Source organism: Heterodontus francisci, chromosome 10, assembly GCF_036365525.1.
Source record: "Heterodontus francisci isolate sHetFra1 chromosome 10, sHetFra1.hap1, whole genome shotgun sequence".
In the NCBI taxonomy this organism is placed as follows: domain Eukaryota; kingdom Metazoa; phylum Chordata; class Chondrichthyes; order Heterodontiformes; family Heterodontidae; genus Heterodontus; species Heterodontus francisci.
In genome coordinates, this window is record NC_090380.1 from 93,446,206 (window position 1) to 93,460,413 (window position 14,208).

General features: G+C 46.6%; 1 protein-coding gene across 7 annotated transcripts in view; it reads left to right on the plus strand.

Moving 5' to 3' along the window:
• The window catches only part of urb1 (URB1 ribosome biogenesis homolog), a 158,967-nt gene that overhangs the window by 23,143 nt on the left and 121,616 nt on the right, over nt 1-14,208 (plus strand). For 6 of the 7 annotated variants that reach the window (XR_010975862.1, XM_068041058.1, XM_068041061.1 and 3 more), the window contains one exon: nt 13,552-13,648. Coding sequence is in view for 6 of the 7 variants with exons in the window: in XM_068041058.1 (XP_067897159.1) it covers nt 13,552-13,648 (97 nt within the window). In the remaining variant the exon portion in view is untranslated. Of the gene's footprint in view, nt 1-6,947; nt 7,022-13,551; nt 13,649-14,208 lie in introns of those variants that run through there. The other variant, XM_068041060.1, reaches the window with a different exon arrangement.

Below are 14,208 nucleotides of genomic sequence, written 5' to 3' on the forward strand. Positions count from 1 at the left end.
ACTTTTCTAATATTTGTCAGTTCCGATGAAGGGTCACTGAACCGAAACGTTAAGTTGCTTCTCTTTCCACAGATGCTGCCAGACCTGCTGAGTGGTTCTAGCATTTCTTGTTTTTATTTCAGATTTCCAGCATCCGCAGTATTTTGCTTTTATGAAAGAACCCCAAACCTGTTGGACAATTACAAGGGCTGAGATGCTTCCACTTCTGTCTTCTCGATCCCCTTAACCCTACTGTTCCTGACCATTGACCAAATCAGAAGACTCTATCCTAAGGGGTGTGACTGCCTTCTGGATCAAAGTGTCCAGGTAACTTTCTCCCTCCCTGATGCATCGTAGTGTCTGTATCTCGGCCTCCAGCTCGCTGACGCTGAGCCGAAGTTCCTGCAGCCGCAGACACTTACTGCAGACATGTTTGCCTTGGATCACACAAGCGCCCACCGGCTCCCACATACTGCAGACACAACACATCACCTATCCTGCCATTTTTATTATGTGTTAATTAATTTTTTTTTTAGTTAATTTATAATTAATAAACCCCATTACTATCAAGCCTCTCTACTATTAATAAGGTTTACTACTGCTACTAAACCTTGCTACTAATGAAACCTTACTAATAAATTACCTGAGTATCAGAATACTCTTATTATTTCAATTGATATACTAACCACAATTAAAATTGCTTAGTTTAGATAAGAGATAAAGAGAAAATGTTTACCAACCAATCACTTACCTTCTTCGCTGTAACGTCACACGTCAGTTTTCTTTGGAATACTCTGAACTCACAGACTCACCATCCTAGCTGTTCATACTCTAACTGCTGTCTCTAGATTACATTCTATTTCTGCAAAGCAACATGCGTCTTCTACAGCTTCTGGAGGCTGAAAAGGAGCACCTCTTTTCACCTCTGCACTGAATTCCTACGTGAACTAAGTTCCCACCTTCACACTCTGACCACGTCTCACTCGGGCGAAGTCTCCTCTCTGTGCACTCCTTACTCCATACCAAGCAGTAAAGTAGCTCTGAGGTGTGGCAAGTGAACTAACATTCATAGTCTCAGAACTAAAATACCTTCTTGGGCTTTCCCAATCTCTAAGTGGATGAATGATATAGCACTGGATAGTATAGACCATCAGGGTTCCAAGTTCACAGTTATTGGTCTGCACTATCAGTTGATGTCAGCAAGAGAATTCATGGGGATGCTACAGTTGGCCCTTGGGCATGGGAGGGGTTGATGCAATCTGACCCGCTCCTAAATGTCCAGTGGCACAGCTGGAATGTGTGTTTACGTGGAAATAGAGTGATGATAGAATCGTGCTCAGATCTGATGCTCCGTTATGTTTGCATGACCTGCTGACATTCTGTATATACCCACACATGAAAAATGGGCAATGGATCAGCTTATATACTGAATGGCTTATAGAACCATACTACAGAAAAAAATCAGTCCCTTCAGGAGCGGTGAAAAAAAATACTTTCTTCAGAAGCCCAGTAGATGCTGCTGTTGGTTATAAATAAACAAGTTGACTTTAATTTGATTAGAAGTGGCAATCCCTCATTTAAAAATGCTACATTTTTGTACGTCACTTTTGGAATAAAAAAATCGTATGGTAAATATTCCCATTGTCATTATTTTAGCACTGATAACCTATTTATTTTGAAGATATCACCAAGAACTCTCTGCCACATTGCCCTTAACTATAACCTGTGTTTGTCATTGACACTGATCAACAGGGAAGAAATTCAAAAGATTTGAGAACTCTACACTGTTTCCCAACTTGCTAGCCAAAGCATGCTACTTCAGAAAGTATAATAGAGAATAAATAGTGGCTCATTGTAAAAGAAGGGAAAGAAAATCTGCAGAGCACTCATTCAAGCTATGGCTATATTTTGAATAATAGAATCATTGTATATCTCTCATTTCTTATGTTCATAAAAATGTATAATAGTATACACAAATACTTTGTGTGCTACACAATAAGGATAGCTCGATACAATATTGGTACAGTAATCCAGACGAAGCAGCACATTGGTTAGGATACCAAGGCAAATGTGATGAGTGCTGTGGATCTGCTTCCAGCTGGAATTATTAGTGCAATGTTATATACATCTCACTATTATGGGAAACTAGTTCATTTTGACCTCCAGTACCATTTTATATATCACTGGTTATGTCTAATGGTGTAATTTCATATCTAAGTACTTGATGGTGTGCTCGTTGTGGTCGGTTGGTTAGTGGTTTCCCTCCTGAAAGCTGCAGTACTCCATAAGTAGCTTGGCAACTGAGGAAACTCTTCATTTGACTGGTCATGTTTTTCACAGTAAGTTTGCTCTAGTACTCAGTGCATCATTGTTAGTACGCCTTCCAGGCACTTGCAACGGTAGCTGTCTGTATGGATATTGGAACAAAGAACAGTACAGCACAGGAACAGGCCATTCGGCCCTCCAAGCCTGCGCCGATCTTGATGCCTGCCGAAACTAAAACCTTCACTTCCGGGAACCGTATCCCTCTATTCCCATCCGATTCATGTATTTGTCAAGATGCCTCTTAAACATCACTATCGTACCTGCTTCCACCACCTCCCCCGGCAGCAAGTTCCAGGCACTCACCACCCTCTGTGTAAAGAACTTGCCTCACACATCCCCTCTATACTTTGCCCATCGCACCTTAAACCTATGTCCCCCAGTAACTGACTCTTCCACCCTGGGAAAAAGCTTCTGACTATCCACTCTGTCCATGCCGCTCATAACTTTGTACACCTCTATCATGTCGCCCCTCCCCCTCCGTCGTTCCAGTGAAAACAATCCAAGTTTATCCAACCTCTCCTCATAGCTAATGCCCTCCAGACCAGGCAGCATCCTGGTAAACCTCTTCTGTACCCTCTCCAAAGCCTCCACGTCCTTCTGGTAGTGTGGCGACCAGAATTGCACGCAATATTCTAAGTGTGGCCTAACTAAAGTTCTGTACAGCTGCAGCATGACTTGCCAATTTTTATACTCTATGCCCCGACCGATGAAGGCAAGCATGCCGTATGCCTTCTTGACTACCTTATCCACCTGCGTTGTCACTTTCAGTGACCTGTGGACCTGTACGCCCAGATCTCTCTGCCTGTCAATACTCCTAAGGGTTCTGCCATTTACGGTATACTTCCCACCTGCATTAGACCTTCCAAAATGCATTACCTCACATTTGTCCGGATTAAACTCCATCTGCCATTTCTCTGCCCAAGTCTCCAACCGATCTATATCCTGCTGTATCCTCTGACAATCGTCATCACTATCCGCAACTCCACCAACCTTTGTGTCGTCCGCAAACTTACTAATCAGACCAGCTACATTTTCCTCCAAATCATTTATATATACTACAAACAGCAAAGGTCCCAGCACTGATCCCTGCGGAACACCACTAGTCACAGCCCTCCTTTCAGAAAAGCACCCTTCCACTGCTACCCTCTGTCTTTTATGACCGAGCCAGTTCTGTATCCATCTTGCCAGCTCACCTCTGATCCCGTGTTACTTCACCTTTTGTACCAGTCTGCCATGCGGGACCTTGTCAAAGGCTTTACTAAAGTCCATATAGATAACATCCACTGCCCTTCCTTCATCAATCATCTTCGTCACTTCCTCAAAAAACTCAATCAAGTTAGTGAGACACGACCTCCCCTTCACAAAACCATGCTGCCTCTCGCTAATAAGTTTGTTTGTTTCCAAATGGGAGTAAATCCTGTCCCGAAGAATCCTCTCTAATAATTTCCCTACCACTGACGTAAAGCTCACCGGCCTATAATTTCCTGGATTATCCTTGCTGTCCTTCTTAAACAAAGGAACAACATTGGCTATTCTCCAGTCCTCTGGGACCTCACCTGTAGCCAATGAGGATGCAAAGATTTCTGTCAAGGCCCCAGCAATTTCTTCCCTTGCCTCCCTCAGTATTTTGATCCCATCAGGCCCTGGGGACTTATGTACCTTAATGCTTTGCAAGACGTCCAACATCACGTCCTTTTTGATAACGACATGACCGAGAGTATCTACACTCCCTTCCCTAGGCTCATCATCCACCAAGTCCTTCTCTTTGGTGAATACTGATGCTAAGTACTCAATTCGTGCCTCGCCCATTTCCTCTGGCTCCACACATAAATTCCCATCTCTGTCCTGGAGTGGGCCAACCCTTTCCCTGGTTACCCTCTTGCTCTTTATATATGTATAAAAAGCCTTGGGAATTTCCTTAATCCTGTTCGCCAATGACTTTTCATGACCCCTTTTAGCCCTCCTGACTCCTTGCTTAAGTTCCTTCCTACTGTCTTTATGTTCCTCAAGGGCTTCCTCTGTTCCCAGCCTTCCAGCCCTTACGAATGCTTCCTTTTTCTTTTTGACTAGGCTCACAATATCCCGCGTTATCCAAGCTTCCCGAAACTTGCCAAACTTATCCTTCTTCCTCACAGGAACATGCTGGTCCTGGATTCTAATCAACTGACGTTTGAAAGACTCCCACATGTCAGATGTTGATTTACCCTCAAACAGCCGCCCCCAATCAAGTTCTTCAGTTGCTGCCTAATGTTATAATTAGCCTTCCCCCAATTTAGCACCTTCACCCGAGGACTACTCTTATCCTTATCCACAAGTACCTTAAAACTTATGGAATTATGGTCACTGTTCCCGAAATGCTCCCCTACTGAAACTTCGACCACCTGGCCGGGCTCATTCCCCAATACCAGGTCCAGTACGGCCCCATCCCTAGTTGGACTATCTACATATTGTTTCAAGAAGCCCTCCTGGATGCTCCTTACAAATTCTGCCTCATCCAAGCCCCTAGTACTAAGTGAGTCCCAGTCAATATAGGGGAAGTTAAAATCACCCACCACCACAACCCTGTTATCTTTACATCTTTCCAAAATCTGTCTACATATCTGCTCCTCTACCTCCTGCTGGCTGTTGGGAGGCCTGTAGAAAACCCCCAACATCGTGACTGCACCCTTCCTATTCCTGAGCTCCACCCATATTGCCTCGCTGCATGACCCCTCCAAGCTGTCCTCCCGCAGTACAGCTGTGATATTCTCCTTAACCAGTAATGCAACTCCCCCACCCCTTTTACATCCCCCTCTATTCAGCCTGAAGCTTCTAAATCCCGGAACATTTAGCTGCCAATCCTGTCCTTCCCTCACCCAAGTCTCTGTAATAGCAACAACATCATAGTTCCAAGTACTAATCCAAGCTCTTAAGTTCATTTGCCTTACTTGTTATACTTCTCGCATTGAAACAAATGCACTTCAGACCACCAGTCCCACTGTGCTCCGCAACATCTCCCTGCCTGCTCTTCCTCTTAGTCTTACTGGCCTTATTTATTAGTTCCCCCTCATTTATTTCACCAGCTGTCCTACTACTCTGGTTCCCACCCCCCCGCCACATTAGTTTAAACCCTCCCGAGTGACGCTAGCAAACCTCGCAGCCAGGATATTTGTGCCCCTCTAGTTTAGATGCAACCCGTCCTTCTTGTACAGGTCCCACCTGTCCCTGAAGAGATCCCAATGATCCAGATATCAGAAACCCTCCCTCCTACACCAGCTGTTCAGCCACGTGTTTAGCTGCACTATCTTCCTATTTCTAGCCTCACTGGCACGTGGCACAGGGAGTAATCCCGAGATTACGACCCTGGAGGTCCTGTCTTTTAACTTTCTACCTAACTCCCTAAACTCCCTCTGCAGGACCTCATTACTCTTCCTGCCTATGTCGTTGGTACCGATGTGTACCACAACCTCTGGCTGTTCACCCTCCCCCTTCAGAATGCACCGTCTGTTCAGAGACATCTTTGACCCTGACACCAGGGAGGCAACATACCGTCCTGGAGTCTTTTTCACGCCCACAGAAGCGCTTATCTGTGCCCCTGACTATAGAGTCCCCTCTAACTGTTGCTCTTCTGCGCTTTGTCCCTCCCTGTTGAACAACAGTGCCAGCCATGGTGCTACTGCTCTGGCTACTGCTGCTGTTTTCCCCTGATAGGCCATCCCCCCCAACAATATCCAAAACGGTATACTTGTTGGAGGGGGGGATAGCCACAGGGGATTCCTGCACTGACTGCCTGCCCCTTCTAGCGGTCACCCATCTATCTGTCTGCACCTTGGGTGTAACCACTTCTCTAAAACTCCTGTCTATGATGCTTTCTGCCACCTGCATGCTCCTAAGTGCATCCAGTTGCTGTCTAACCGATCCATGCGGTCTGTAAGGAGCTGCAACTGGGTACACTTCCTGCAGATGTAGTCGTCCGGAATGCTGGAAGCGTCACGGACCTCCCACATCTCACAGGTGAAGCACTTTACCCCTCTAACTGACATTTCTAGCACTAATTAATAAATTAATTTAAAATAAATAAATACTTATTAAATCCTAATATTATGAGGATTGATTTTTTTTTGTGGTTATTCTTGCAATAAACAGATATGCTGTTTGGCTAATTTATTAGAGTGCTTTGAGGAAGTAACAAGCAAGGTGGATAAAGGGGAACTGTAGATGTGGTGTACTTGAATTTCCGAAAGGCATTCGATAAGGTGCCACGTTCAAGGTTACACAAAATAAGAATGCATGATGAAGGGGTGTAACATATTAGCATGGATAGAAGATTGATTAGCTAACAGGAAGCAGAGAATAGGGATAAATGGGTTGTTTTCAGGTTGGCAAATTGTAACTAGTGCAGTGCCACGGGAATCAGTGTTGGGGCCTCAACTATTTACAGTCTATATCAATGACTTGGATGATGGGACTGAATGTAGTAGCTAAATTTAGGTGGCTAAGTTTGATGACACAAAGATAGGTAGGAAGCTGTCAAGAGGACATAAAAACTCTACAAAGGAATTTAGATATGTTAAGTAAATGGGCAAAAATTTGGCAGATGGAGTATAATGTGGCAAAATGTAAACTTGTCCACTTTGGCAGGAAGAATGGATAAGCAGTATATGATTTGAATGGAGAAAGACTGCAGAACTCTATGGTACAGAGGGATCTGGGTGTCCTGAAACATGAATCACAAAAGGTTAGTATACAGGTGCAGCAAGTGATTAGGAAGGCAAATGGAATGTTGGCATTTTATTGCCGGGGAATAGAGTTTAAAAGTAGGGAAGTGTTGCTACAGCTATACAGGGCTTTAGTTAGACCGCATCTGGAATACTGTGTATAGTTTTGCTCTCCTTACTTAAGAAAGGATATAATTGCATTAGAAGTAGTTCAGAAAAAGTTCACTCGACTGATTCCTGGGACAAATGGATTATCTTATGAGGAAAAGTTGAACTACTTTGTGGGCGTCTCGGGAGACACTAAGGCTAAGGGAGTGAACCCTAACAAAATCCGGAGCGGAGCCCCTAACGCGGTCATGTGTCACCTAAGGCATGTTTCTGGCAGTTCCTGCAGCCAAACTAGTGCCAAAACGTCATGCTCTGCACTCCTTTGGACCCCACTAGGAAGGCCGAGAGGGGGGTTTTGACGCTTGGGCAACTCAGAACATTCCCCGCCCCTGGCATGCGCCATGGAGAGGTCACTCCATAGTCGCCTCACAGCGACCAAATTAGCACGGAAGGCAGCAGTTACGGGTTTTAAGTCCAGCTCAATTGGCGTAGAGATTGGGCGCCATGGGTTGACTTTGTCGGTGGGAGTGGTCATCACATCTCATTGGACAGCTACCACGAGCCTCAAACCGGGCAGCCCCCGGTCAGAAAGGTTCTGTCCCGCCACAGACCACCTGCTTCAATGGGTGCTTGGAACTCTGGGTCATTGCCTGACAAGTGGACTGTAATACCGCACCAAACAGCACAACAAAAAAAGGAAAGAAGGTATCAGCCCTTCGATTTGCAAGCTGGAACATCAGAACTATGTGTCCTGACCTGTCGGAAGATCTTGCACAAAACAACGACTCTCGGAAGACCGCCATCATTAACAATGAACTCAGTAGATTCAATGTGGACATTGCAGCTCTTCAGGAGACACGCCTCCCTGCGAGCAGATCACTAAGGGAGCAAGACTACACCTTCTACTCGCAGGGTAGGAATCCAGAAGAACCAAGACAGCATGGAGTGGGCTTCGCCATCAGAAACTCTTTGCTGAACATGATAGAGCCACCTACAAATGGATCGTAATGCATACTGTCCATCTGACTGCTCACTGCCTCTGGTCCAGTACACCTACTCAGCATTTATACTCCAACACTACAAGGAACTCCATAATATCATAATATCCCCCACTCTTCCATTGCCATCAAGCCAGGAGACCAACCCTGGTTCAATGAAGAGTGCAGGAGGGCATGCCAGGAGCAGCACCAAGCATACCTCAAAATGAGGTGTCAACCTGGTGAAGCTACAACACAGGACTGTCTGCGTGCCAAACTATAAGCAGCTTGCGATAGACAGAGCTAAGCGATCCCATAACCAACGGATCAAATCGAAGCTCTGCAGTTCTGCCACATCCAGCCGTGAATGGTGGTGGACAATTGAACAATTAACTGGAGGAGGTGGCTCCACAAATATCCCCACCCTCAATGATGGGGGAGCCCAGCACATCAGTGCGAAAGATAAGGCTGAAGCATTTGCAACAATCTTCAGCCAGAAGTGCCGAGTTGATGATCCATCTCGGCCTCCTCCTGAAGTCCCCAGCATCACAGATGCCAGACTTCAACCAATTCGATTCACTCCACGTGATATCAAGAAACGACTGAAGACACTGGATACCGCAAAAGCTATGGGCCCTGACAGTATTCCGGCAATAGTACTGAAGACCAGAGCTCCAGAATTTGCTGCGCCCCTAGCCAAGCTGTTCCAGTGCAACAACAACACTGGCAATAATCCTGCAATGTGGAAAATTGCCCAGGTATGTCCTGTACACAAGAAGCAGGACAAGTCCAACCCGGCCAATTACCATCCCATCAGCCTACTCTCAATCATCAGTAAAATGATGGAAGGTGTCATCAACAGTACCATCAAGCGGCACTTGCTTAGCAATAACCTGCTCGGCGACACTCAGTTTGGGTTCCGCCAGGGTCACTCAGCTCCTGACCTCATTACAGCCTTGGTTCAAACATGGACAAAAGAGCTGAACTCGAGGTGACTGCCCTTGACATCAAGGCAGCATTTGACCGAGTATGGCATCAAGGAGCCCTAGCAAAACTGGAGTCAATGGGAATCAGGGGTAAAACCCTCCGCTGGCTGGAGTCATACCGAGCGCAAAGGAAGATGGTTGTGGTTGTTGGAGGTCAATCATCTGAGCTCCAGGACATCACTGCAGGAGTTCCTCGGGGTAGTGTCCTGGGCCCAACCATCTTCAGCTGCTTCATTAATGACCTTCCTTCAATCATAAGGTCAGAAGTGGGGATGTTCGCTGATGATTGCATAATGTTCAGCACCATTCGTGACTCCTCAGATACTGAAGCAGTCTGTGTAGAAATGCAGCAAGACCTGGACAATATCCAGGCTTGGGCTGATAAGTGGCAAGTAACATTTGCGCCACACAAGTGCCAGGCAATGACCATCTCCAACAAGAGAGAATCTAACCATCTACCCTTGACATTCAGTGGCATTACCATCACTAAATTCCCCGCTATCAACATCCTAGGGGCTACCATTGACCAGAAACTGAACTGGAGTAGCCATATAAATACCGTGGCTACAACAGCAGGCCAGGGGCTAGGAATCCTGAGGCGAGTAGCTCACCTCCTGACTCCCCAAAACCTGTCCACAATCTACAAGGCAGAAGTCAGGAGTGTGATGGAATACTCGCCACTTGCCTGGATGGGTGCAGCTCCAACAACACACAAGAAGCTCGACACCATCCAGAACAAAGCAGCCTGCTTGATTGGCACCCATCTACAAACATCACGCCCTCCACCACCGACACACAGTGGCAGCAGTGTGTGCCATCTATAAGATGCACTGCAGCAATGCACCAGGGCTCCTTAGACAGCACCTTCCAAACCTGCGACCTCTACCAACTAGAAGAACAAGGGCAGCAAATACATGGGAACACCACCACCTGCAAGTTCCCCTCCAAGTCACACACCATCCTGACTTGGAACTGTATCGCCGTTCCTTCACTGTCACTGGGTCAAAATCCTGGAACTCCCTTCCTAACAGCATTGTGGGTATGCCTACCCCAAATGGACTGCAGCGGTTCAAAAAGGCAGCTCACCACCACCTTCTCAAGGGCAATTAGGGATGGGCAATAAATGCTGGCCTGGCCAGCGTCACCCACATCCCATGAATGAACAATAAAATAGAAAAATTAGTAGCATTCCGAATACTGAACATTTATTCCTGCTGGGGGACTTTAATGGCAGGGTTAGGGCCGACCATGACTCATGGCCCTCCTGCCTCGGACGCTATGGTATTGGAGGGATGAATGAGAATGGACAGAGACTGCTGGAGTTGTGTACCCACCACAACTCTGCATCACCAACTCGTTCTTTCAAACTAAACCCTGTCGCCAGGTTTCACGGAGACACCCATAATCACATCATTGGCACTAGCTGGACCTTATCGTCACAAGGCAAGCCTCCATAAACACAAATCGCACGCAGCTTCCACAGTGCAGACTGCGACACCGACCACTCCCAGGTGTGCAGCAAAGTTAGACTCAAACCAAAGAAGTTACATCACTCCAAGCAGAAGGACTGCCCACGCATCAACACTACCAGAATTGCTTACCCACAGCTGTCACAAAAGTTTCTCAATTCGCTTGAAAAAGCTGTTCAAAACACTCCTGCAAGGGATGCAGTGACCAAGTGGGCCCACATCAGAGATGCCATCTACGACTCAGCAACGACCACCTTTGGCAAACGTGAGAAGCAGAATGCAGACTGGTTTCAATCTCACTCTGAAGAGATGGAACCAGGCATAGCTGCCAAGTGCACTGCACTGCTGAACTACAAGAAATCCCCTAGCAAGTTAACATCCTTAGCACTTAAAGCCTCCAGAAGCACCGCGCAAAGAACAGCCAGGCGATGTGTAAACAACTACTGGCAACACCTATGCAGTTGGCTTCCGACACTGGAAACATCAGAGGAATGTATGACGGCATTAAGAGAGCTTTTGGGCCAACCATCAAGAAGATCGCCCCCTCGAGTCTAAATCAGGGGAAGCGATCACTGACCAACGCAAGCAAATGGACCACTGGGTGGAGCACTACCTAGACTGTACTCCAGGGAAAATTCTGTCACTGATACCGCCCTCAATGCAGCCCAGTCTCTGCCAGTCATGGATGAGCTGGACAAACAGCCAACAGCTCAGTAACGCCATTGATTCCCTAGCCAGTGGAAAAGGCCCTGGAAAGGATGGCATTGACCCTGAAATAATCAAGTGTGTCGAGCCTGCTATACTTTCAACACTCGGTGAACTGCTTTGCCTGTGCTGGGATGAGGGAGCAGTACCACAGGACATGCGTGATGCCAATATCATCGCCCTCTGTCACAAGGGTGACCGCGGTGACTGCAACAACTACCGCGGAATCTCCTGCTCAGCACAGTGGGGAAAGCCTTCGCTCAAGTCGTTTTAAACAGACTCCAGAAGCTGGATGACCGTGTCTATCTTGAGGCGGAGAGATCCACTATTGATATGCTGTTCTCCCTTAACCAGCTACAGGAGAAATGCCGCGAACAACGGATGCCCCTCTAAGTTGCCTTCATAGATCTCACCAAAGCCTTTGACCTCGTCAGCAGACATGGTCTGTTCGTACTACTAGCAAAGATCGGATGTCCACCAAAACTACTAAGCATCATCACCTCGTTCCATGACAATATGAAAGGCACTATTCAGCATAACGGTGCATCATCAGACTCCTTTCCCATCCCAGGTGGTGTGAAACAGGGCTGTGTTCTCGCACCTACACTGTTTGGGATCTTCTTCTCACTGCTGCTCTCTCACGTGTTCAAGTCTTCAGAATAAGGAATTTTCCTCCACGCTAGATCAGATGGCAGGTTGTTCAACCTTGCCCGTCTTAGAGCGAAGACCAAAGTACGGAAAGTCCTCATCAGGGAACTCCTCTTTGCTGACAATGCTGCACTAACATCCCAAACAGAAGAGTGTCTGCAGAGACTCATTGACAGGTTTGCGGCTGCCTGCAATGAATTTGGTCTATCAGTTTCAAGAAAACGAACATCATGGGACAGGGCGTCAGAAATGCTCCATCCATCAATATCGGCCACCATGCTCTGGGAGTGGTTCAAGAGTTCACATACCATCAACAGCAACCTGTCTCTCGATGCAGAAATAAACAAGCTCATGGGAAAGGCGTCTGCTATGTCCAGACTGGCCAAGACAGTGTGGGAAAATGGCGCACTGACACAGAACACAAAAGTCCGAGTGTTTCAAGCCTGCGTCCTCGACAACGTATGTCAGCCAAGAGCGACGTCTCGACGCATTCCATCCTCACTGTCTCCGAAGAATCCTTGGCATCAGGTGGCAGAACCATATCTCCAACGCAGAAGTCCTCGCGGCAGCCAAAATCCCCAGCATATACGCCCTACTGAGCCAGCGGCTCTTGAGATGGCTTGGCCATGTGAGCCGCATAGAAGATGGCAGGATCCCCAAGGATGTATTGTACTGTGAGCTCGTCACTGGTATCAGACCCACCAGCTGTCCATATCTTCGCTTCAAAGACGTTTGCAAACGCGACTTGAAGTCTTGCGACATTGACCACAAGTCGTGGGAGCCAGTTGCCAGTGATCGCCAGAGCTGGCGGACAGCTATAAAGGCGGGGTTGAAGAGAGGAGAGTCGAAGAGACTTAGCAGTTGGCAGGAAAAAAGACGGAAGTGCAAGGAGAGAGCCAACTGTGTAACAGCCCCAACAACCAACTTTACCTGCAGCGCCTGTGGAAGAGTCTGTCACTCTAGATGTGACCTTTATAACCACTCCAGGTGCTGCTCTACAAACCACTGACCACCTCTAGGCGCTTACCCATTGTCTCTTGAGACAAGGAGGCCAAAAAGGAAGGAAAGGAAAGGTTGAACAGGTTGGGCTTATACCCATGAGAGTTTAGGAGAATGAGAGGTGATCTTATTGAAACATATAAGATCCTGAGGGGGCTTGACAGGGTGAATGCTGAGGAGATGTTTCCTTTTGTGGGGGAAGTCCAGAACTAGGGGCCACCATTTAAAATTGAGTCTCCCATTTAAGACTGAGACAAGGAGAAACTTTTTCTCCCAGCGGTAGTTAGTCTGTGGAATCCTCTTCCCCAGGGAGCAGTCGAGGCTGGGGCGTTGAATATATTCAAGGCTGAGTTAGATAGGTTTTTAATTGACAAGGGAGTCCAGGGTTGTGGGTGGGGCAGACAGGAATGTAGAGTTGAGGCCACATTCAGGTCAGCCATGATCTTATCAAATGGCGGAGCAGGCTCGAGGGGCTGCATGGCCTACTGCTGCTCCTAATTCTTGCGTTCTTATATGCTGTGAGTTTTTAAATAAAAGGTTAAATAACTAATAGGTTTCACCACACTGAACAATATGCTGTAGCTATTGATATAGTAAATGTCTTTAGAATCAGTATTAATGACAGCTTGAGTAGTCTAATGTGTGTTTGTTTCTGTAGGAGAGGCCTGATGTCCGAATGGCTTATATCCAGTTTACAGTTTCATTTCTGATTGCCGGTGACAACAACACTATTAGCCAAGTCTTGGAGTTAAAAGGTATTTTTAGTCTTGTTATTCAATGAGGGTGTTCCATTTTATATATATCCCTGCAGTAGTTTCCAGGCACCTTGTGTGAACCAATTTTTGTTATTGCTGAGAAACTTACGGTGAAGGCTGTAGGGCTACAGTGCAGCACACTGCCAAGGTTGAAAAGAGATTGCAAGAAAAGTAGGTAAATCAATATGAGATGACCAGCTTGGAGATTGTAAGGGGAAATGACTGAAGTTCAATAATTTTAAGATCTTTCAGAAAGAATGAGTTAGAGTAGAAGACCAAACAATAAATCTTCAATAAAATGCAGGGGGAAGAAGGAGGATGTACAACAGTATATCTGGAGCTCGAGAAGAATAAAGAAGAAAGTTGGGAACGGCACAGTAGCGCAGTGGTTAACACTGCTGCCTCACAGCTCCAGCAACCCTGGTTCGATTCTAGGTACTGCCTGTGAGGAGTTTGCAAGTTCTCCCTGTGACTGCGTGGGTTTTCGCTGGGTGCCAAAGACTTGCAGGTTGTTAGGTAAATTGGCCATTATAAATTGCCCCTCGTGTAGGTAGGTGGTA